Source organism: Larus michahellis, chromosome 16 (assembly GCF_964199755.1).
Source record: "Larus michahellis chromosome 16, bLarMic1.1, whole genome shotgun sequence".
NCBI classification, from domain to species: domain Eukaryota; kingdom Metazoa; phylum Chordata; class Aves; order Charadriiformes; family Laridae; genus Larus; species Larus michahellis.
The window spans coordinates 3,504,995-3,526,306 of NC_133911.1; the positions used below are offsets into that span (position 1 = coordinate 3,504,995).

At 42.9% G+C, this 21,312-nt stretch overlaps 1 protein-coding gene across 5 annotated transcripts in view; it reads left to right on the forward strand.

Annotated features, from left to right (window-relative positions):
• Positions 1-21,312, forward strand: part of DVL1 (dishevelled segment polarity protein 1) — a 90,718-nt gene that overhangs the window by 61,668 nt on the left and 7,738 nt on the right. For 3 of the 5 annotated variants that reach the window (XM_074609498.1, XM_074609499.1, XM_074609495.1), the window contains exons 5-11: positions 6,074-6,212; positions 12,610-12,703; positions 13,734-13,803; positions 14,576-14,715; positions 15,039-15,115; positions 15,601-15,668; positions 17,258-17,407. In XM_074609498.1, coding sequence (XP_074465599.1) covers positions 6,074-6,212; positions 12,610-12,703; positions 13,734-13,803; positions 14,576-14,715; positions 15,039-15,115; positions 15,601-15,668; positions 17,258-17,407 — 738 coding nt within the window. The remainder of the gene's footprint in view (positions 1-6,073; positions 6,213-12,609; positions 12,704-13,733; positions 13,804-14,575; positions 14,716-15,038; positions 15,116-15,600; positions 15,669-17,257; positions 17,408-21,312) is intronic. The other 2 variants (XM_074609500.1, XM_074609497.1) reach the window with 1 other exon arrangement.

A 21,312-nucleotide genomic window follows, 5' to 3' on the forward strand; every position in this document is an offset into this window, starting at 1 on the left:
CAGAGATTTCAGCAGAATGAACAGGAACCTCTGCTTTGATACCGAGGCGAGGTCTGGCCCCGATTCGAAGTGAAGACCTTAAAATGCAAATCTCGGCGAGTCTCAGCCAGAGGTGAGCATGTACGCAATGAGATCCAGCGTCTCTTTCTGTGGTCTCTTCTGTAGTGTGGCTGAGGTTTGCCACGTGCCAAACTGTGACTGATTTTGTGAAACTCATCTGCGTTACCATTTTTAACGATAATGCCCAAATTTAGGCCTTTTGAACTTGCACAAAGTTGCTGCTTTAAGTGCTCAGTGTCCTAACAGAACGACCCGTCTCTAGAACAAGTAGAGTTGCTCCATCATCGGCATTTACCTCAGATTAAAACAGAGAAACATTTTGCTCTTGGTAGTTAGTAGCAGAAGTATATGGAATTTAATGACGGGAAACACACATACACGTTTTTTATTCTTGAGTTGAAAAATTCCTTGGCTTCCGTCTCCAAAAAGAGAAATTTTATGAGGGACTGGAAAACCATGTATTTAGATCTGAGATATGTTTCTTTAATGCATTAAAACAAGAGATAATTTTAAAGAAACCCCAAATCAGGATAATCTCTAGTAGCCTGACTGTACTCTAAAAAGTTATTATGCAAATTGCACAGATCTGCTTATGTGTGGTTTATTGGGATAAAGAGGCTACATCATATTATAGGATCCCATTAAAAATGTGACTGTTAGAAGGATTTGGATTTTCAGAATCCGTGACTTGTACCCTGCAGATGTGATGACAAAGTGTTGGTGGAAATGGCAGAGTGGCAAATGGCAAATGATTTTTGTTCTATTTCCCCAGTCCTTCAAGATACACTGCTTACCAGATGCGCTGCCTCTTGGGCACAGGCTTCCTTGGGATTATGTCATGGAGGAAGAGCATGCAAAAATACATATATTTTTCATAACCTTTGAGTCTTCAGGAATGGAATTTTCCAGTGTCCCAGCAGGAGCCCTGAACTGGCTCTTTTTTTCTCTCCCAGTGCGCGTGAAAAAGAACTCCTTGCAGGAAGCTCCGTGTACACCTGGATGTGTTTGGTGGCCTTGGACAGAGTGATAGTCACAGCGCACGCTGGGGATTTCCTTAAGTGGGCACAGCCTGGGCAGGGAGATGGTCACTCCCGCGTTTTTAAAGTGTTTTGGTAGGAGCCAGCCACAGCAGGAGAGGCAACAGCAGCTCCGCTCACAGCCGCCTTCCCCTCTGAGACCCACTCCCCGTAGGAGATACTGTCACAAGTGGTGTCACCACCTGCTGAGGCCACTGGAACCGGTCAGATGCTATCCAGAAGCACAGCCCTGCGTGTATCGCTGTAGGTATTAACATTCATTTCAACTGAAGTTTCTGAGCAGTCAGAGCCCTTATTCTGTGCAGGGAAACTGAAGTACTCGGTATAAAAATGAGATGATGCGCGCTGGATCGAAAGGGTATGTCAAAGTCTGGGTGGTTATTACTGGGTTTGGGGAGTTGATGTCCATACTAAGGTATTGCAGCATCGATGAAACCCCCGGTTGGGTGCTCCTCAGTCTCTTTAATTTGGAGCCTGCCATGTTGGACCCATTGCTCTTGCATTTTCCTTGGGATTTATAGACTTTAGCACTGACTCTGGCCTTGATTTCTAGAGCACAAGCTCTGTTACCTTTGCACAGAAGTGGCACCTTGCATCTCCATTGCCTGAGGCCCTCAGGGCTGTTGTTGGTACTATAGACTCCCAAGTGAATTTTACAGCACAATTTGCAGCGTTCCAGCCATGCGAGTCCTCAGAGTTAATAGTGCATCCCTTCAGGGACAGCCGGGCGTTCAGACAAACCTCATACACAGCCCGTGGCGTTGTATCAAACCGCAATTTCTTTAGTTAACACAGAAAACGTACAGGCTGAGCGGAAAATACCTATGGATGCCATTTCCATGCCTTGGCTTCCTCTGTATTCCCGATTGTTCTCTTGATGCTGGAAAAATCCTTAGTAAGCACCAAGTATCACTTAGTCTTAAACTCTGTTATTTTGGTTGGAAAGCGAATGAGTGAAATTCATTGTTTTCACTGCTAAACGCAGGTGATGTTGCAGTGCAACGGAGGTATGACAGAGGTGCTGCTATTGCTCTCAAAGGTGGAGTGCTAAAGAAAACCCTCTGATGGCGTGTTTTCACGCAGCGTGTTCAAGGCAGCCTTCAGCTGGTTAAAAATTCTGTCTGCTCTTAAAACTGTCCTCTGTGAAAATTCCCCCCCTGAGAACTAAAGAGCGTAGAGCCTTGGTGTGGGCCATTAATTCTTCATAACGGTTGTGAACTGATAAAGTTTATGTATGGGATAAATTGTTCACCTGCTAACGAATGAGGAAACTGTTTGTATTAGATGTGGGATTAGCAATCCTATTCCATCTGATAGGAACACATATTTTAGCTTCAAGTTTATCGTCTCTGAAACAGCAGCGAACGTCACTTTGGGGAAATTTCAACTGTAAGATGTTCTGGTTTCAGCTCCTGTCAATAATTATGTCAACTGCAAAATAATCCCGGTGTGTTATATTTGCCTGCTGTGCTTTAATCCTTCATATATCTTAGGCCAAGCAGCAGAGGAAGGGAATTTCTTCAAAGAAATGGTTATAAGAACAGTACAGTAGAGTCAGAAAGTGTGTATTTCAGCCCAGTGCTAAGCAGTTAGAGCTAGGTGGCTGCTGAATTATTTTATTCTTTAGTGCCGCAAATATAAAGTTAAGTTTTGAAGGAAACTTGCTTAGAGATAGCATAAGGATGGTCTTTTAGGTTGCTAGCGGGAAGCAAATTCATATTTGGAACTGGGAAGTTTCTTACTAGTAGTGAGGAAACAACACAACTGCTGACGGCAGTGTCCGGTGGTTAGAGACGTGAAAAACAAATCAGCCGAGCTACAGACAGAGTTTTATCTATTGGAAGTATTAGGCAAGTGATTCTGAATTGCCAAGTCAGTAAAACAGCAGTCTGCTCACAGAGGTTTTTAAGGACAAAAATTTTCTGAATACACAACCCCCACTGGATGAGACGTGACACTTTGAAACATGTTCTGGTTTCACAGCAGCCCTCATTGCAGGGTTGTAATCTGTAGATATCTACCTTTGATGCTCCCTAATTGATGACATCCAGAATTCTCAGCAGAGAAGTGAATGCAGGAGGGAGTTTCAGAGTGGAAAAGGTCCACAAGAATGAAAGCTTTTAGGCCCCCCACTTGGAATGAAATGAAGAATCTGCATTGTCTAATAACGATGACCTGCCATGGGAGAGACGGGACTGGTGGTTTCTAGTGGGCACTCGAGACAACCCGCCTATTGATGACCAGAGGCGCCCTCCCTCCCTCCCCAGCTGCATAAACAGACTCGTTTTGCAGAGAAAGATTACAAAATCCTGTTGGCAACTTTCTTTCTGGGCCGGATACTTATTAATAATCAAAGCCAAATGTAAATAAAGTATCTCCGATGAGACAAGCACGCTGCCCAAATTTGCTTCCTATTTATACCAGTTAAATGTGGATAAAATCCAGGTCATTGTTTTCTGTAATCTGCTACCCACCTGGTCGGAGCTGGGAAAGCTTCTTCTGAGAGGGGCTTGTTTTTAATATCAGGGCTCTGTTTAATGTCAGCTTCTCCAAATGAAATCAACATTATCACCCAACATCAATGTGGTTTACTTTTATAAGTTGCAAGTGATGAATAGCAGAGGAAGGCAGGAAAAACAAGCACAGTAATAAAAAAAGAAGGGATTTTTCAAGTGGAGAAATGTCAGTTTTCTTCACGGCTGATGTTTTGACTTCCATCCCTTCTAGCTTTTGTACTGCTCCTCTATGAAAAATAGAAATTTAAAACTCAGAAGGGGCAAAGATAATAGATCTGTTGTAAAATGTGTGCCAGCGAATTAATATCCAAGATTTGCTGTGGCTTCCTATAGAAGTCGGAAAGGAAGCGCATCCATGGAAGCAAGACTATCGAGTAATCAGCATCCAGAATTTGCTCAGGACTGTGTTGAATTTGCATTTAGTGGGAGTCTCTGTCCATTATAACTCAGAATCATGAAGGCTCTGCCACAAACCATTGTACGTGTGTCATCGCCTTTTCACTGTTGTTATTCCCTCCCCAGGACAACTGTGCAGAGCCTGTAAGGGTGACGGTGTCCCGTGCGTTTGGGTAGCCCAACATACTGATTTGTGGGGGATGATATTCTCGCAAGCCAACAACTGCTCCTGAAATTAGGCTTAAAGGTGAAGTGTGTTTAAAATGAGACAAGGCGTTCATGTGGTCAGCATATGGAAAGTTATTTGGCTGCTAGATAGTGCCGCCAACGTCAGTTTTAGCTGTTCCAGTAGTGTTTCCAATGAATGCGTATTTGGGTTATACAAACTGTTGGAATAAGAGACTTTAATTTGCTCCACGGTTTCTGATGTTTCATTGTGTAGAAGCAAAAAGTAAATGGACAAGGTGCCTGGACTTGGTTTTATAGTTCAGCTGAGGCTGAAGAGATTGAGTTGAATTTGTCCGATGCTGTGATTAGCACCCAGGTTTCCACGTATAGTGAAATATTTTGAACTCTAGGCTGCACTATATAAAGACTTAAAAAACGAAGTTGTAGCCCAAGAAAAGGAGAAGTTTTAATTGTTCAAGAATGTAGTATTCTCCTTAGTGTTAAAAGAAAGAACTCTGACTGTCCAAAGCCTATTAATTTGCTGAGCAATTTGAAAAGAGGAGTGAAGACTAGTCACTGCGGACTTCACAGCCAGGTATTTAGGGTGGTTCTTGGTTTTTCAAACCATGTTACTTGAATAGTTGGCAGGAGCTGCCAATTAACTTTCAATGGGTACAGTTGCACAGCATCAGGTATAATTCCTACTGCAGACACTCCTCCTTCATGAAGGGTTTCTGGTGTCTGTAATTGAAGAGCAGATCCCTTGGACCTGGGAGGGAATTGTGAGTTTGGAGAGTGTGTTTTAAAGTATCAGTCTGTCTTTGAGGTATGTTCTGTTTATTTCTTGACCAGGTGCCTTATCAGGCTGAGCCTTTCTTGTTTCAGGGAAAGGAACGTTCTTGGCAAAATAGAGCACTTGCAGATTGTGGGTCTTCTACTGAGAGGTCCCTGAGAGGAAGCAGGAGTTTGCTTTGGAGAGGAAAATTCATAAAATACCTCTAGAAAAAGATGAATCACTGCTGCCTTCAAGTAATGGCATTCTTACTGAGGGGGTTATCTACAGCAATGTTTGTGTGTCTGAAAAGACTGGCACAGCTAGGGAGTAGTAAAAAATTGTTCTGAAGCATCTGAACACTGGCCCAGGTTGCCCAGAGAGGTGGGGGAGGCCCCATCCCTGGAGACATTCAAGGCCAGGCTGGATGAGGCTCTGAGCGACCTGATCCAGTTACAGATGTCCCTGCTCACTGCAGGGGGGTGGGACGAGATGGCCCTTAGAGGTCCCTTCCCAGCCAACACAGTCTATGATTCTCTGCACGTGGAATGGTCAAGACAATGCGAGTTTGCTATGGCTGTGCTGCCCAGACAAGGTGCTGTAGGTTTGGGGACAGGAATGCGTAGCACAGGTCAAGGGAGAGGCGAGTTTATGGGTGAGATATTAACAGAATTCATAGAAGAATATTGTTTAACCTTTCTGTGCTGCGAGGCCTATCCATACCGAACTCAAATTGTGTTGTCTGCTGCTTTTCCAAGGTCTTTGTATGTATTGTCCTATTGACGTTGACTTCTCATGGCTGTTCTGACTGATGTTCTGGTACCATTATAGTACTTGTTCATGCCTGCTACGTCTGCCTCCATCCCTGTACGGCTTGCCATGCACTGAGCCACAGGCAAATTAAAAAGTTAGGAAAAAGGGAGGTAGGCAGGTGGCCAGCCAGGACAGGAGGCTTTCCAGCGGTTGAATGAAATTGGGTTCTGCAAAGAGCTTGGTTTTGGCATCAGGATCCTCCTGCAGAGCCATCTGCAGCTGTCAGTGTGAATGTCGTGCTGTTCACAGCGCCACTTCTTCCCTCCTCCTCTTCTTTGCCTAGTGATACTCCATTTATTTTGTTTACACAGTCCCTCGGATCAATGGCCATCCGAAACTGGACAGACACCGTGAGCACCCTCCTGGTTATGACAGCGCTTCCACCATGATGAGCAGTGAGCTGGAATCCAGCAGCTTCATTGACTCTGATGATGATGACAACACGAGCAGGTAGGGCATTGCATAGTCACTGAGCTGTTAAATACTGTTCACGTCTGTTTCCCAGCCACTCGACTGTATTTCTGGGCTATCCTGAAACATGCCGACTGGTGAGATGAGAAGATTTTTCTCTTCTCTTTTCTTTTTTTCCCTTAAATTTTCCTTTCTTTTCTTTTTTTTTTTTTTGCCTGCTACATATGGTTTGAGCACTGATAATTTGTGGGTAACATCATGTTGTGTATAATCACTGCTCTGAGAAACAAGCGAGGTTATTGGGGTCACTATCCAAACTGCCTGTAGCCACTGTTCCAGTTAAGAGAAAAATTCTGTTCCTCTTCTTTCCCTTTAACAGCAAGAAGAATGATCACATTTTAAGATCAAAGCAATGTGCAACTGTCTACCTATTTATAAAGTAATGGTGCGAATATTGTAACAAAACACCTTCAGCATAGATTCCTAATAAGGATGCACTTCCCTAAAGCTGAATTGTAAAGGAATTCCGATGTAATTGCACGCTCTGAGGCCTATGAGCAGTGCAGGAATTCATCAAAGTTAATGCTATTGCAAAGGCAGGCTGTGATGCTGTCTATTTATGACTTCTTAATTATTTTGTTCTTTTTATGCAGACAGAGAGAATGGGAATTATTCCTTGATTTTTGAAAAAATGCTCTCCATTTCAAGGCATCCTTCTTAATCTCTAAAGATGTTTTTGTTGTTCCATAAAAGGTTTATAAACCAATACGTTTCTCTGATTCAAAATACCTGTGTTTAAAGATGTAAAATCAATCTAAACTAATATTCTTCACTTTCCTGGCTGTGGTGACAGCATTCTCTGAACGCTGTCTCTCGAGCTGCCGTTCCCCCAAACGAGCTATGAAAACCCATTACGGATTTCTATTCAGTGTCAGAGAACAGAAGATTCCAGCCCTCTGGTGGTTCATAGAGATCTGTACCCAAAACAAATAAGGTGCAGCGTGATATTCTTAAATTCTGGGTAGAATACTTACACGTTTGCTACGTTTACAAACAGATTATTAGCTTATTGAACTCAGTGGATGTCTTTGGTCTTGCAGTTAGTCACAGCTTAAAAACCGGTTGAAGAACAGCAGTTCCTTCAAATTCTGTTCAAAGGCTGGGTGTTTCCGAAGGGTTGAAAGGGTAACTAAACAAACACTTAAGATTTGGTCCTGAATTAGTTTCAAGAACTTATTTTGCAGTTACAATGGAGTTGCCAGCACCTGAAGATACAGAACATTAGCCTTCTGGATGCGTTGTTCTTCACCTGGATGTTCATGTGCATAAAGGGTTGGCAAGATCAGCAGTTACCCTGAATGTGCTCAAAGCCTTCCTAAAGCCTTTAGGGCTTCTAACCCTCCTTCCCTCCCTAAAAAATCAAGCCCACAAAACCAACAACAACCCTGCAGCTGATTTTTGTTTCTTGTAAATAAATTAATCATTTCCAAGGCAGCAAGATATGCAGTAGGGCAGGATTAGCTCAGTCAGGGTGGCCACTGAAGCACATTATACTAGACCCAGCTAAATCTTTATTAATAAAATAAAGCTTCCTGCGTCTGACCTGAGAAGGAAGAGACTCTTGGAAGCTGCTGTGCAGGCCTTTTCCTTTCTAGGCTGGGGCAGAAGCTTTTGGCACGGAGAATAGCTGCCAGGCCAGCTAGTCAGGAAGAACGACTCAATGGAATGCTCCAAGGTATGCTGTTGTGGTGGTGATGATGTTCTCCAGCAGATGAGAGATTGTGCTGGCAGGGAGAAGTTTTCTTCAGAGGCAAATACAGCCAAATAGAAAATGGAGCATGCTCCAGATCCCCTGGAGACAGCGGCCTGGGGAAAAAGGGGCTGAAGGGGGTAAGTTTGTTTAATAACAGCTGCTGAGCTCTGGGGTCAGAACCTGCATTGTAAAGGAGATTTGTACGTGGAGGAGGTCACTGAGAGAAGAAATCAGAAGGATATCACTGTCTTGGAAGTGAAGAGGTTGTAAGGTTGAGGATGCTTTTCTAACAGTGAGTGTTTGACATTGCTTTATTTTATTTTCAACTTGGAGCAGTGCGGCGGAGTTGATTAATTTCCAGTCCAAGGAAATTCTGTTGCACTCCGAGAGAAAGAATTATTTTTGTTCTTTCAGTGAATTAATTTATTCACAGCTATTACAGGATGGTACAGAACTCTTCAAGTAGTGTGAGTGCAATAATTTCTTTCCTTTGCTTTCAAAGTATGATATAATTGGACATTAATGTTATTTGCAGGTAGTAGGTGGTATTTTGAGTGCAGATTGATGTAGGGAGCTCGTGGTGAGCTTTGCAGTAAGGGTCTTATTTCTGCCTTCTGTTAAGCAAATAAAGGTCTAGCAGATATGACATCCGTAGCTGTGGTATTATTGTCAGCAGCTTGCAATTAGTATTCCCAGTTTAATGTAACTAAATGCATTGCAAAAAAAAATTGCTTACTTTTATTTCTCGTTTAAGAAACGAACATTAGTTCTTTTTAAACTATATGGATAAGCTTTCTTTAACAAATTGTTACCTTTTTTCCCTTCCTTTGGGGAATGTAAATTGGACACATTATTATTATTTTTAAAAATCTCTTCTGTGGGATATTTAGCCATTCTGTTAGAAGCGCAGTCAGGGTTTTGGCCAGGAGGTAGTGCAGGAAATTGGTAGCTGTGATTCCAGATTTGTTTTTCATCTTTGCAGTTTATTTTTCCCAAAAGCTCAAATACACCATCTGGTTTTGCTCATCAAATTGTACTGTTCACTTTTACTGATTTCTGGGGATTCTTCAGAGATGATAAAATATTACTCCTCATTAGAGTACATTTGAGCTGCTGTTTAGCATCCAGATATTCCTAGAATACGAGATACGCCGCAGTTATGAATGATTCAGCAAGGATGCGTTAAGGCTATGGATTTAAAAGAAATTACAAGAAGAGATGATGAAGTGTACCGTAGCTACATGAAAAGAGATATAGGCTTGGCTCCTTTTTAAGAAATTGTGAAAATTTGAGAAAGACTGTGAAACCTGATGTTTACAAATAGGCTTTCACACAGTGCGGGGCTCTTGCCGAAATGATTTGTCTTGTCTTCTACTTACACGCGGGCTTCTTAAGGCAACTTCAGTCGTTGTCCAGCCTCCCCCGAGAAGGGATGAAAAAACTGAGTCGAGCAAGTTGTCCATTTATGGTTTCTCCAGTATAATAAGTAACATTTTCTGCTGTTTATCTGTACAGAAGCCAATGTATAAGCACACAAAAATGTTTCCGCGCTGCCTTCTGATCATCAGTTTTGTGCAGCTAATGTGAGAGGCTGCTTGAGCTCCAGTGCTTACTTCTCGGAAATATTATCTGTCCACTTGAACTAAACTTGAACTGGGGCTTTTCTGAGGAACTGATTTCCATTCTTCCAGTCTAATCTGAGTGGAGTTTAAAAAGTACCACAGAATAGAAGAACTTTGCTTCTCACATATTATCAGCTGGTAACAGAAGTTCAGAGATTTGCCAATAAACTCTGGTTTTGCTGGTTTAATTTAAAAGAAACATCCAAAATGCTCACTGCTTACAGAGGAATCTAAACTTTTGGTCACGTGTGACCAAATGAATTTTCCAAAGTAGTTTTGCCCCCCAAGTTGCCAAAGTAAATAAGGATGGCAAAAGTGAAGAAGGAACAAGATGCTGATTTTTAGCATAAGAGAATTGTTCGTGCCTTTGTCACCTCAGATGTGCTCCGTCTGCCTTTCTGCCACGTACTTAGACTTTTCTTCCTTTTTTCCAGTCCATCTTTTTGGATTCATCCCTGATGTATCTGTCTAAAGATAGCAATGAAAGTATTTGCGTGTCCTGTACTGGATGGTAGATTAAAGTATCCCTTCTAAGGACTCGGGGTCAGAGAGCAATTCTGTTTTCTTGCTATACTCAGTGTTGGCAAAAAGTATATTTGTCAAGTCCAATCTTAGAAAATCAGACTAAAAGCTGGAAATAATTGATTTTTGTTTTTCTGAGCAAACACCATATTGGTGTGCACTGGAGCAGGAGGAAGAAATTGGCACAGCCGGTCAACCTGGGCAGTTGGCAGATCCTACGTGCTGTTGGTGATCAGGAAAAACATTGACAGAGGAGGTATACTAACATAGATTGGAAGGTGCTTTTAAGTTGCCTACTTCGTAGGCTGTAAAGTGCCGTGAAATAGCACCATATTACTGCCAGGACTGCTTGAGACAAAGAAATTCAGTGAACTGTCTGCTGAAACTCTACTGTTCCTATCCCTCGTTTCCGTAACTTGCTATCCAGATAAAATGCCCCTTTTCTGGAAAGTGGAAAAAGTTTCTGGAAACTTTGCTACTGAATTCCCATCGTGATCTCCTGCTGCAGGCAGGTGTGGCTTTCAGTGTAGTTTTTATCTCCATTTTCTTTCTCTGCTAGGTGAACGTTGCTGACTTAAAAGTGTTTTTTACAGTAAGCAATGTTCGCCGGAGGTATTACCCCTCTCAGCGACATAGTAATGGAAAAATGAATAAATGAAACGACATGTATGAATTTAATGAATTCTCTTTATCCACAATAACCATTAGAAGATGCTGTTCTAAAAAAAGCTGGTGACGGGCAGTGCTGCCTACTCCTTATGTGACACACACTGGGGTAAAGCCATTAAATATGATATGGCCGTAGGTGAAATATGTGTGTAAACAATGAAAATGAATTGCCTGCATTTGTGTCAATCTTGGGCAGTGCTTTCAAAAAGACTAGGGAATGTTGAATGCGTCCAGTTTGGGGAGCTCTGCATCTGAGAGACCTCTTTATTTTTCCTGTTGCAAAGGTAAAGCCTCAGAAAACCAGGTGCTGTGAGCTGTTTCCACAGATCGAGAATTATCAAATTTTTGATCTCTTTTGAAAATACCACCTCTCGGCTCTTTAAATGAACTTGCCTTGCTGGGAGGGGAAAAAGGAGTGTATGAGGTTAACATGCCTGACATAGTTTTGTGAACTCAAAGAGAATGTTGAAGAGATTCACACCCTCTGAGCAGTTCCATCATCCCTAATATTCAGCGCGGTGTGCTTGACTAAAACACACCTACTTTGTGCACGATGGGTTTCTCCGCGTGGTGGGTTGTAATCCAGTGACAGCAAGCTCCTTTTTGAAGTTGCTGGTATCAAGTTTTGCTTGAGGTATTCCAGCATTCCTGCGTGTGGCTGGAACTTTGAAGACAGGGACATGGAGACTGGGGGTAAAGACTGGTGCTGTTTCCTTTGTGACAGCGCCAGTTCAATTACTTGTGTAGGGTTGTTGTGATGGTGGTTTGTTTTTTTTTAAATCTTGGTTAACGATGGAGCATTACTTTTTCTTGCCATTCTTAACAATAAATAGAGGAAAGATGCCTCTGTGGTGTTACACTGATATCTCTGCAATCTAGGCTTTGTTCCAGGCTTCTGAAATTAATTTGAGCAAATCCATTTAAGTCTTTCTGTGTCTCAGCCCACTGTCTGTAAAATGAGAATAATTAATGATCCTAACTCTTAGGGAGATCTTAAGGATTTATACGCAGAACGTGGCACATTTAGGTTCTTACAAGTTTGAAGAGCCTGAAAAAAAACCCACAACAAAATAAACCCAGCAAAATATGTAAAGGTAAATAATATTGACTATTCCTCTGTCACTATTTGGTAGTAGCTATTATCTATAACAGTCAAGGCCAGGCTGGATGAGGCTCTGAGCAGTCTGATCTAGTTGAAGATGTCCCTGCTTACTGCGGGGGTTTGGACTAGATGATCTTTAAAGGTCCCTTCCAACCCAACACATTGTATGATTCTGTTGCTACTTTATTTAATAGAATTCAAGCCCCAACGTTCAGTTCCTGTTAACAGGGTAGATAGCAGCAGAAGAAAATAAGAGCACCATGACGAGACTCACAACAATTAACATTAAGAGATTCCCCGGGTTGTCTGTTGTTCTCTCAGAGCAGAGATTAAATTGTTTAATGTACGGCTGTTCTTATAGCGTGCCTTTTTCCTTGATGGGCCTGGAGTCAGGACCACCTTTGAAGTAGTGGAAGATGGCTACTGCTCACCTTTGGGTGGTTAAATGGGGGCGATATGTGCCTGTTGAGGTGTGGCTTGTATTCAGTCTTGCTCCCAAAAGAAAACAAGGCAGTGAATGATACTCTCTAATCCGTGCTGGAGTTCGCTGGTATCTCCTCTGCACTCCGAGGCAGAGGCTCCAGTACAGCACACTGGGACCGAGCAGCGATTCAGCAACAAGCGGAGCAGTGCGGTGTACGCTTATGGTGTCCACGCGATTTACACTCTCGGCATCTGTAGGAATCAGCCTATTTTTTTTGGCAGGGTGCAGAGAAACGCAAATGGCTCAGCTTTACAGAGTTGACATTTGCTCTCAATTTCCCTCAGGTTGAGTAGCTCCACTGAGCAGAGTACTTCATCCCGACTCATACGGAAGCATAAACGCAGGAGGAGGAAACAAAGGATGCGGCAGATTGACAGGGTAAGGTTGGCATCATCACTTTCCAAGGAGGTGAACCATGATTTTGAATGTAGCATGTGAATTAGGAAGGGATCCAGAACAGATCTGTGCCCTGTTGAATTCCCTGGAAAGGCTCCCTCTGGCTCCGGTCTACCCCGGACTAAATCTCTAACATTTGACGTTCTGCAGCACTGGGATCAAGACTCTTTTTCTCCTCTCCCTTTCTCCTTTTACTGTTCAGTGATCCCATTTCTTCTTGCCTCTTTGAAGACCAGCCCCTGCAGGAGAACCTCCGTGATGCTGCTGGCCGATGTGGGCAGCGGGGGTCTGTGGTGTCAGACATCTCATGTGTAAATTGCTGAGATTTGAGTTCTGCTGACAGGAGAAACCTACGTCTGTAGGAAATCACAATTTTTTCCCTCGTGCCCTTTTCTAGTCCTGTGGTAGCAGAATGAGGATGGTCCAAATAACTTACTTCTTGCAGTAATTGGATTGTTCTCCTATAAATATCAGTCTTCACGGATTAAAGAATGAGTATGCACGCGTTTTATCACAAGAACTGGAGTAATGTTTTAGAAGATATTTGATAAGCACGTTTGTATTTCATTTTGGGGGGAGGGAGTGTCTGTCTTCTCACTTCCTGAAGGATCATGTGCTGTTCGCTCCTCTCTTTAGGGAGGAGCCGTGGATGTAATAATTCACACTCCACTGGGCACTTTAGTATTTAAATGTCTGCCTGGCAGCCATGTAGTCAGGAAGCAGAAGTGCTTCAATGTGAAGTTCAGTTGAGAAACGGAATGTTTCTTGTATGTAGCAACTTGCTCTGTGTGTTTTGTAAACAAATCTTTGGAGAAAGGGCAGATTGTGTTCAGAAGTTTTTTCCCTTACAGATTCTAAATGAAGAATAGTTTTGTGGAGGCCACAATGGTTTCTGGATGGAAAAAATGGAAACCTATTAATCAGTTCCCATTGAATTGATCCTCAATAGTTGTTTTTATTCTCTTATTCTGAGCCATTTAAAACCTTGAGAATTTTCTGTTGTATTTTGCAGTCGTCTTCGTTCAGCAGCATCACCGATTCTACCATGTCCCTAAATATCATCACTGTCACACTCAACATGGGTAAGAGGATAAGCAATGTTTTCTTATGACGCATTTCAAGTGATACAGATGTATTTTTGTCATGGTGTAGTAGCCTTTTGGAGCCAGTAGAAAGTTCCTTGATTTGAAAGGATGCCAAGTGAACTAAAGGGAATGGCAGCCGAGAGCTGCTGCTCTGCTGCCTGTGCCGGGATTCCTGTAGGGAGCCGTTTGCACAGGCAGCTCAGTATGCTTCCCAAGAAGCCCAGGGAAGGAGCTGGAACTCCAGGATATGGAGTTCTGCTCTTATTTCTAGGAACGGTAAAGGGTCAGACATCGTTAGGAGCAAGAGTAGAAGGGCACTGGAGGTTTGCATTTCTGCTGCTCCATTCATTTCGTTGTTCATCCAGCTAGAGAAGTGCAGGACTGCCAATTCAGCACCTTTCGGTAGCACCAAATTCTGACACGTGGAAAAAACATTGCCTAATGCTGATCGGGTGCCTAATTTCTAGGTGTAGACGTGTCTTTTCAATGTCGTTTCTCTTGCTGATTTTTTTGAATGTAACTTTTCAGTGTCCTGTATGAAAAAATAATGTCTTTAGCAGCATTTCCCTGCTGCCTTTCCCTGAAGGTGCCCGGCAGACATGCGCCAATAGGGTAACCTGAGATAATTGTAAGTCAAACGTGGCCCACAATGTGTTGAGAGAACTGATTTTTCAAGACTGAAGTAGCCTGGTGTTAGTTCTTCACTGTCATTCCAATCACTTTGTTTGCTTTTTTTCCTCCCCCTACCCTCCGCTTTCTATCTGTATAGAAAAGTATAACTTCCTGGGAATCAGCATTGTAGGACAGAGCAATGACCGGGGTGATGGTGGCATATACATTGGCTCTATTATGAAAGGAGGGGCTGTGGCAGCAGATGGCCGAATTGAACCAGGAGACATGCTTCTGCAGGTTGGTCCGTGTCCCACAATACGTGCTGCTGGCTTGTACATTGGTGGCTCGGCTCAGTCATCCCACCAGATCCATGGATTTAGCAATCAGTTAACAGAATTCATTCATACTCAGAGAAACGTGTCACAAAGACTGTTGTCACTTAAACCTTTAATTCTTGGCAAGCTCTGCTGGATAGTTGATGTGCTCTGAGAAACAATATTTCTGCAGCTGCTCAAAGGAGTGGAAACAGTTACAAGGCAAATTAATTTGGAAACAAAGAATTAAAATGTCTTTAACTTTGCTGTTGCAAAGCCTGACCTCTGCTTTTTGCAACGTTTCAGGTGAATGATGTCAATTTTGAGAACATGAGCAATGATGATGCAGTACGGGTTTTACGGGAAATAGTCTCCAAACCAGGGTGAGTATGTTACAGAATCTTGCTGCTTATCCTCCGTGTGCAGTTATTGGTATTGGGCAAACCTCGGGGAAATCAACATTTTGATCTCAGTAAGCGACCAGTGTGACTGCTGATCTCAACTCTCAGCTTCTCAGTGCAAATGATGAAGAGGTGAGACTGGTTCCAGTGGCCCAGCCAAAACCAACACAAACTAGGAGTTGCCTGGTTTCTGTAGCACTATTTGTTTATAGGATGAGCGTTTTAATATCTCACGAGCTGATCGTTCGACAGATTTCACCAGTAGTTCTCGTGATCTATGCAAAACCAGAAACATTCTGATAGTGGTTCATACTGAAAATACTTTGACAAGCATCTCAAAAGCATTCTCCGAATGTACTTGACAACTGGTGGGTAGGAATCAGTTTGTTTCAAAGGGTTCATTGTAGCAGTTACAGCTTCTGTAGGGAAAGTTAAGAATCACCCTTACTTGTTTTCTTTCTCCCTAGACCTATCAGCCTAACAGTAGCCAAATGCTGGGACCCTACTCCCAGGAGTTATTTCACCATCCCCAGAGGTGAGTACGTGTTTGTGCTCTTTGCTGGGGTCCTGTGGAGCCCTCGAGGTCTAGAATATTTTCAGCTATTCTGGCCTCTAACAGACTTCCATTCCCTATAAGTTCAGTAGGTTTAAGTTTGGTTGTATCGTTTGTTTAGTTTTTGTTTCGGGAGGCAGGGGTTTTGGATACTCTTTCTGAGACTCCAGTGCCCGCTGATTTCATGGGCGTTTTTCTTTTGATTCACATGGCTTTGGATCAAGCTCTTAACCTTTTGGTGCGTCTATCCTCATGATCTTAACCTTTCAATTGATAGAAAGTTTGGAGGATAACTGTACTTCAGTCTTAAAAAGCCTCATTTTCTCACATGTACATTTTTTACAAAGAGTTTAAACTGATTATTTTTGAACTTTGAATCAAACAACATTGTTTGATATATATAAAACCTCTTGAAAATGATCTAGGGTTAAAACTTCTGGCTTAATAAACCATTCCAGATATAAAAGTTCTGTGCTCATGTGACAAACACAGCTGCCTCCTACTGGCGAGTGCTCTGGTTATGATACTGAAACCAGCTTGTTACTGGTCCTTCCGAGAAGATGAGGATAGCATTTTCCATTGAAACTAATGCGATAGACTCGTGCAGACTATGGGCGCTCACTCAGTGAAATCCTTTGGGAAACCAGCATAATCAAAAGAAAAGTCCTACAAATCACATATTTCCGATTTGCTACAGGGAGAGCTTGCGTATGAGTTTGTCCTTTGGCGAAGGTGTATGCGTTATTGTCTAAGGCAAACAGCGGAATATGCGTTGTAGGAATATGGTTGCAATAATGTGTGGGATATTTTGTGGAAATACCTAACATAGGCAGAACTCTTTGACATAATTTCTGGTTTTAAGGCGATGGAACAACAGCCACTGTAATTCAGAAGAAAAGAAATAATCCAGATTATGGGAAAAATTGAGTTTTATTACTTGCTGTGTGGCTCTTCTTAAGGTCTGAGTGTAATTTTCAGTCTTCCCTGACACCAGTCTTTACATGTTTTGTCTGTTTGTTTTGCAAGACTATTCCAGTCCAAAAAAGTTTCTTTATGGCTGCTGAAAACGCTGAGAGGGGAATTGCATGATGCCTCATCTCTGCAACTGCAAAGCTCTAGAGTTCCTGCTCTGATTCACCTGCTTGAGGGGTTATTTTGGATCCAAGACCCTTAGCAGGAGGGAGAGATCTCCCCATCAGCTGGGGCAAAGCATTGGTAGTACTTCACCTCATAGCAAAAAGAGAATCTATCCCACTGTATGGAACAGTAGGGAAATATTATTACTGGACTGGTAGCTTCTTTTCCAAAAGTGGAAATGTTTCACTCCTGCAATTCCATGGACAGGAGTGTCATGGTTATATCCTATCAGGCTGGTGCGGCAATCGCTAGAGGAAACCAGCTCCTGCTGGCAGGGTGCTTTTTGTTCCCTCGTGCTGACACTATCTCAGTTGTACTATCAGAATGGCAAGAACTTGTGCACCCCCAAAAAAATCCCTCTTACTCTAGGTCTTAGGTGTTTACGGCAAATCTGATTCCATTTATCTTTTTTTCCCTTTCTGGTTGTTTTGCAGCTGAACCAGTGAGGCCAATCGACCCTGCAGCGTGGATCTCTCATACCACAGCCATGACGGGAGCGTACCCCCGTTACGGTATGAGCCCCTCCATGAGCATCACCACATCTACCAGCTCCTCACTAACAAGCTCAATTCCCGATTCGGAAAGTAAGTCACACTGCGGCCAGCACAGGGCAGGCGTCTTCTGCTCGGGGCCAGCAGTGCCGAGCTGTGCGCAAAACCGACCCCAGCCACAAGCACGATGAAAACGACAGACGCCACAGAACTCTTGAATGCTTTCTTAAATTTGTAATTCCTATGGGGAGCATAAAACCTTTTGCCAAAGGTCAAAAGTTAAGGCAGTGGTGTTTTGCCAGGGTTTCCATTCAGGAAGAGGTGGCTTCTGGTCCCTTTTAAAGTTACAAGGCAGGCCTCTAGATTTATCCCCTCAGATGAACGTCAGAGCTTCCTCCTTGGATTTGACTGTTTTTCAATAAATTTAAATTATGTACTTCAGATAGAAGTCACTGAATAATAATGTTAGTGTATCATTTAGGAAATCATCCACTGATGTTCACGTAGCCTTCTTTTGCACTTTTTTATACTTTTAGAATTTATTGAACAAGGAAAAAACAAATGTGATGTCCCATGTGAAATTATGGTTAGAGTTCAGCCTCCTTTCGTGGTTTGTCTGTCGGTGGCAGTCTCTAAGCAGTCACATCCCTGCAACCAAGTTGTCATGATTCCTTATCGTGGAATTTTTTTGTTTAAAGAATATAAAATCTTCCTTTCTTTTACTCTTCCCTGGCTTTTGGATGTCAGCATGGGTTAAAAGCTAGCTTTTGGGTTGAAATGTGTGGCAGTAAGGCAAGAGGAGCACACGAGGAGCACACGAGGAGCACGAGTCTCCCAGAACACTGTCTACTGAAGTCCTAGTGCAGGAAAGTGTCCGTATTTAGAACAGCACTTCTGTTTACTTGACATGAAAGTTTTGAGGTACTTTACACCTCAGGAGTATGGTTTGTTTCCTGTGATATTGATACGGAAGAATTTCTCTAGAGGTGCAACTCTTCTGTCAGATTTGTTCATCTGTAGCAAGGAGATTTACTGTATTTGCTTAAATATACATAGAAATCTTGAAGTGTCTTTAAAGCCCTGAGGAGAATATCTCGTTTGTGGAACAATGCTACCTCGGTATGCAGTCGTTGAAAGGCAGGTAAATACTTACATGTCTAACAAGGGATGCTTAAGTGTCTGCCAGATCCAGAGTCTAAATTTAGGACTGAGTAACTTTTTTTTCAATTTATAAGAATTTTCCAGAGAGAAAGGGAGGATATCCTTTAGAAACAGAAACAAACCAAAATGAACAAGAAAAACGACACTTTGAGGATTTTAAAGACCAATGTGGTGTTGGTGATTTGTCCAGGGAAGATTCTGTCACCGATGCGTGGCTGAAGTGTGAAAGTTGCATTTGCAGGGACCAGTTCAGTCCCATCAGGCTACCTGCGTGTCTGCCTCTCTGTCTTCTACCCTCGCTCAGATTTTGTAAGCGCAGAGTTCCTGGAATTACACCTCGCCTTGAACTGAAAGGGCAGTTATTGTTTTTGTAGGTGCAGTAGCCTCGTTAGATAGTAGGCAGCACCACTGGAGGGGAAATACATCTGCAGCAGACAGCAAGTGAACCACTCACCTGATGACTGCTTTATCCTGAGATGTGTTTTCAGCCTTACGGGTACTAAAGGTTGCTGGAATCCAATGTATCTGCTGATTGCTGTCAAACGAGAGTCTGTTTCTCTGCATTCCTCTTGAACTATTCATGTATCCTGTGCCTTGATATACAGTGATGTGATTGGGAAGTGTGGAACGCAGACGCCCTCTCAATCATACTTCTAAAATAAAGGTTATTTGGGAGCAGAACCACGTTTCTGGAGACAGCTTCTCATTTCTGTGCCAGTGACTCACAGTGTTTCCTTTCCTGAATGCGAGAACATGGGGAGTACCCTGTTCTCTATTGTGACCTTCTGCTTAACGCTCCTTCCTTCAGCTCCGTCCTGTCACCCCCAAACAGGGCAGGCAGCACCTCAGGGCCCTAGGGACAAAGAGGACCTGTCCTGTGACCCTCTTTGACAGGAATGACAGAATGGGAGAGGAACAGAGGAGGAGAGACTGCTCATGGACATCTCAAAGAACGAAGAGCTTCATGCAAAGTGGGGCACTGACTTTTCGTGTTCCAGTGCAAGGTTCTCTGTTTCAGTTCCTCTGAGGCTACAGGCCCTGCTGTTTGAAGCAAATGTACCGTCTGTTGGCAGTACCTGGCTGTGGAAGTGGAAGCAGTGAATTAACGGAGTCGCCTTAGACAAGTCTGTTTCATGGTTCCTTGTTTTAAGGACTGTGACCGTCTGCTGGTTTACTCTGTTCGTGGAGCAAGACCAGGATAATGTAAATGGACTGAATAACTGCTTTCCTTCTGACCACCATTCCTTTGCTCTCTAGCCTCTGGATCAAAGGTGAAGTTCTGATATCAGAAGCATTTGCACAGTCACCATCACATCGGTGCTAGTGATTAAAATAGCTGAGATTTTGGGGCCATAGAAATCACCACCACACAGTAGGAGTTGTTCTGCGTTAGCTCTTTATTTTCTCAGGTGCGTTTCTTCAAAAACAGGACTATGCAAACCAAGGCAGACTGAGGTGTTTCATAGTAATTATTGCTTTAAAAAGTCTCTAGTTCTCCAGCAGCGTTCTGGCTGATGCAGGAGAATAGTCTGTCACGGTGGCTTGTGAGTGTTGGACTTGCTGCCTCAGTCAGTGCAAACTCTGCTCCTCCTTTACTCTGCTAAAGGTAGATTTTTCCAGCTTCTGTTCTGCCACCGCAGGACCCCTTTCTGCAGAGCAGCACTGTCCCATTCCATGAGATTAACTTCAAGTGTTTCAATGTTTCCTGAAAAACTTGCTGTTTCAAAATGCAGCCTGTTGACGTGGTTGGAAAGTTTCTTTTTCTCTTGCATGGAGTTTGGAGGATTTTGACTTGAGACTTCAAACTATTTCTGCTTAATAGTGTTCAGCCTGAGCTACGGCGTGATTTTCAGAGGCCTTTTTGTTTGGGCAAATGTGTACTTCCTTACTCAAAGAAGGAAACAAGCCAGTGGTGGTATCACGTGTGGTAGGACTTTGCTTTCCTGGAGCACACACCTCTTTTATTACCAGGATCTACTAAGGGGGGAAAAAAATGCCACTCAAAAGCAATAACCAAAGCCCTGAGAAAGAGCTTTGCAGTAGATGTGGTTCCCCAGAAAGGAGTTGCCATCTGTGCTCTTCCTCAGGCTTGCACATCCCTGTACAGGTGGTCAGGCCCACAGTTGACTGAGTTCAGATCAAAGTGGGTTCATTTTAGAGGTGTTTTAGAATTGTCATATTTGTAAAGAACTGCCAGACTTAGAAAATATTGATGATCGTTTGACCAGGGTTGTTCTTTAAATGCAGATCACAGATCTCCAAGAAAATACAGTTTATTGCTCCCCACACACTTTACTTGAATATTGGTTTGTTGGTTTTTATTTTCCCCAAACAAACACATTGCTTTTTGCCACTAACCAAACTAACGTAAAGCAAAAGCAAAATTTTAGTGTTTATTCAAACTTTGTAAGTATTGAAACCGCATGCATAGATGGTCTGGGATATTTTCATGCGTAATAGCAGTGCATGTATTGAAAGATGCATTTTCAGTTTTCATTGTTTCATGCTGGTTGTACCTTTTATGAAAATGTTGGGTTGCTGGAAAAGGACAAAATTGGTTCCCTTGTGCTTTTGAAAGGTGGGTGATGTGGGGAGCTGGGAGAAGGGAGGAGAGGAGGGTTTCTGAATTCCTGCTGGGAAGGTCTGAGCTACAAACACAGGACACGTGCTCGACGTGAATTTTCTAGGGCTGAGAAGATGGGAGCAGTCTCCAAAGAATGTGGTCTCTTATGTATAGACAGGATGATGGAGTTCTGCACAGAACACGAGAAGCCGGTAGGCTCTTGGACCCAGATTCACCCCACTGGGCTTTCGATATGAGATGCCACTTGCCTCTA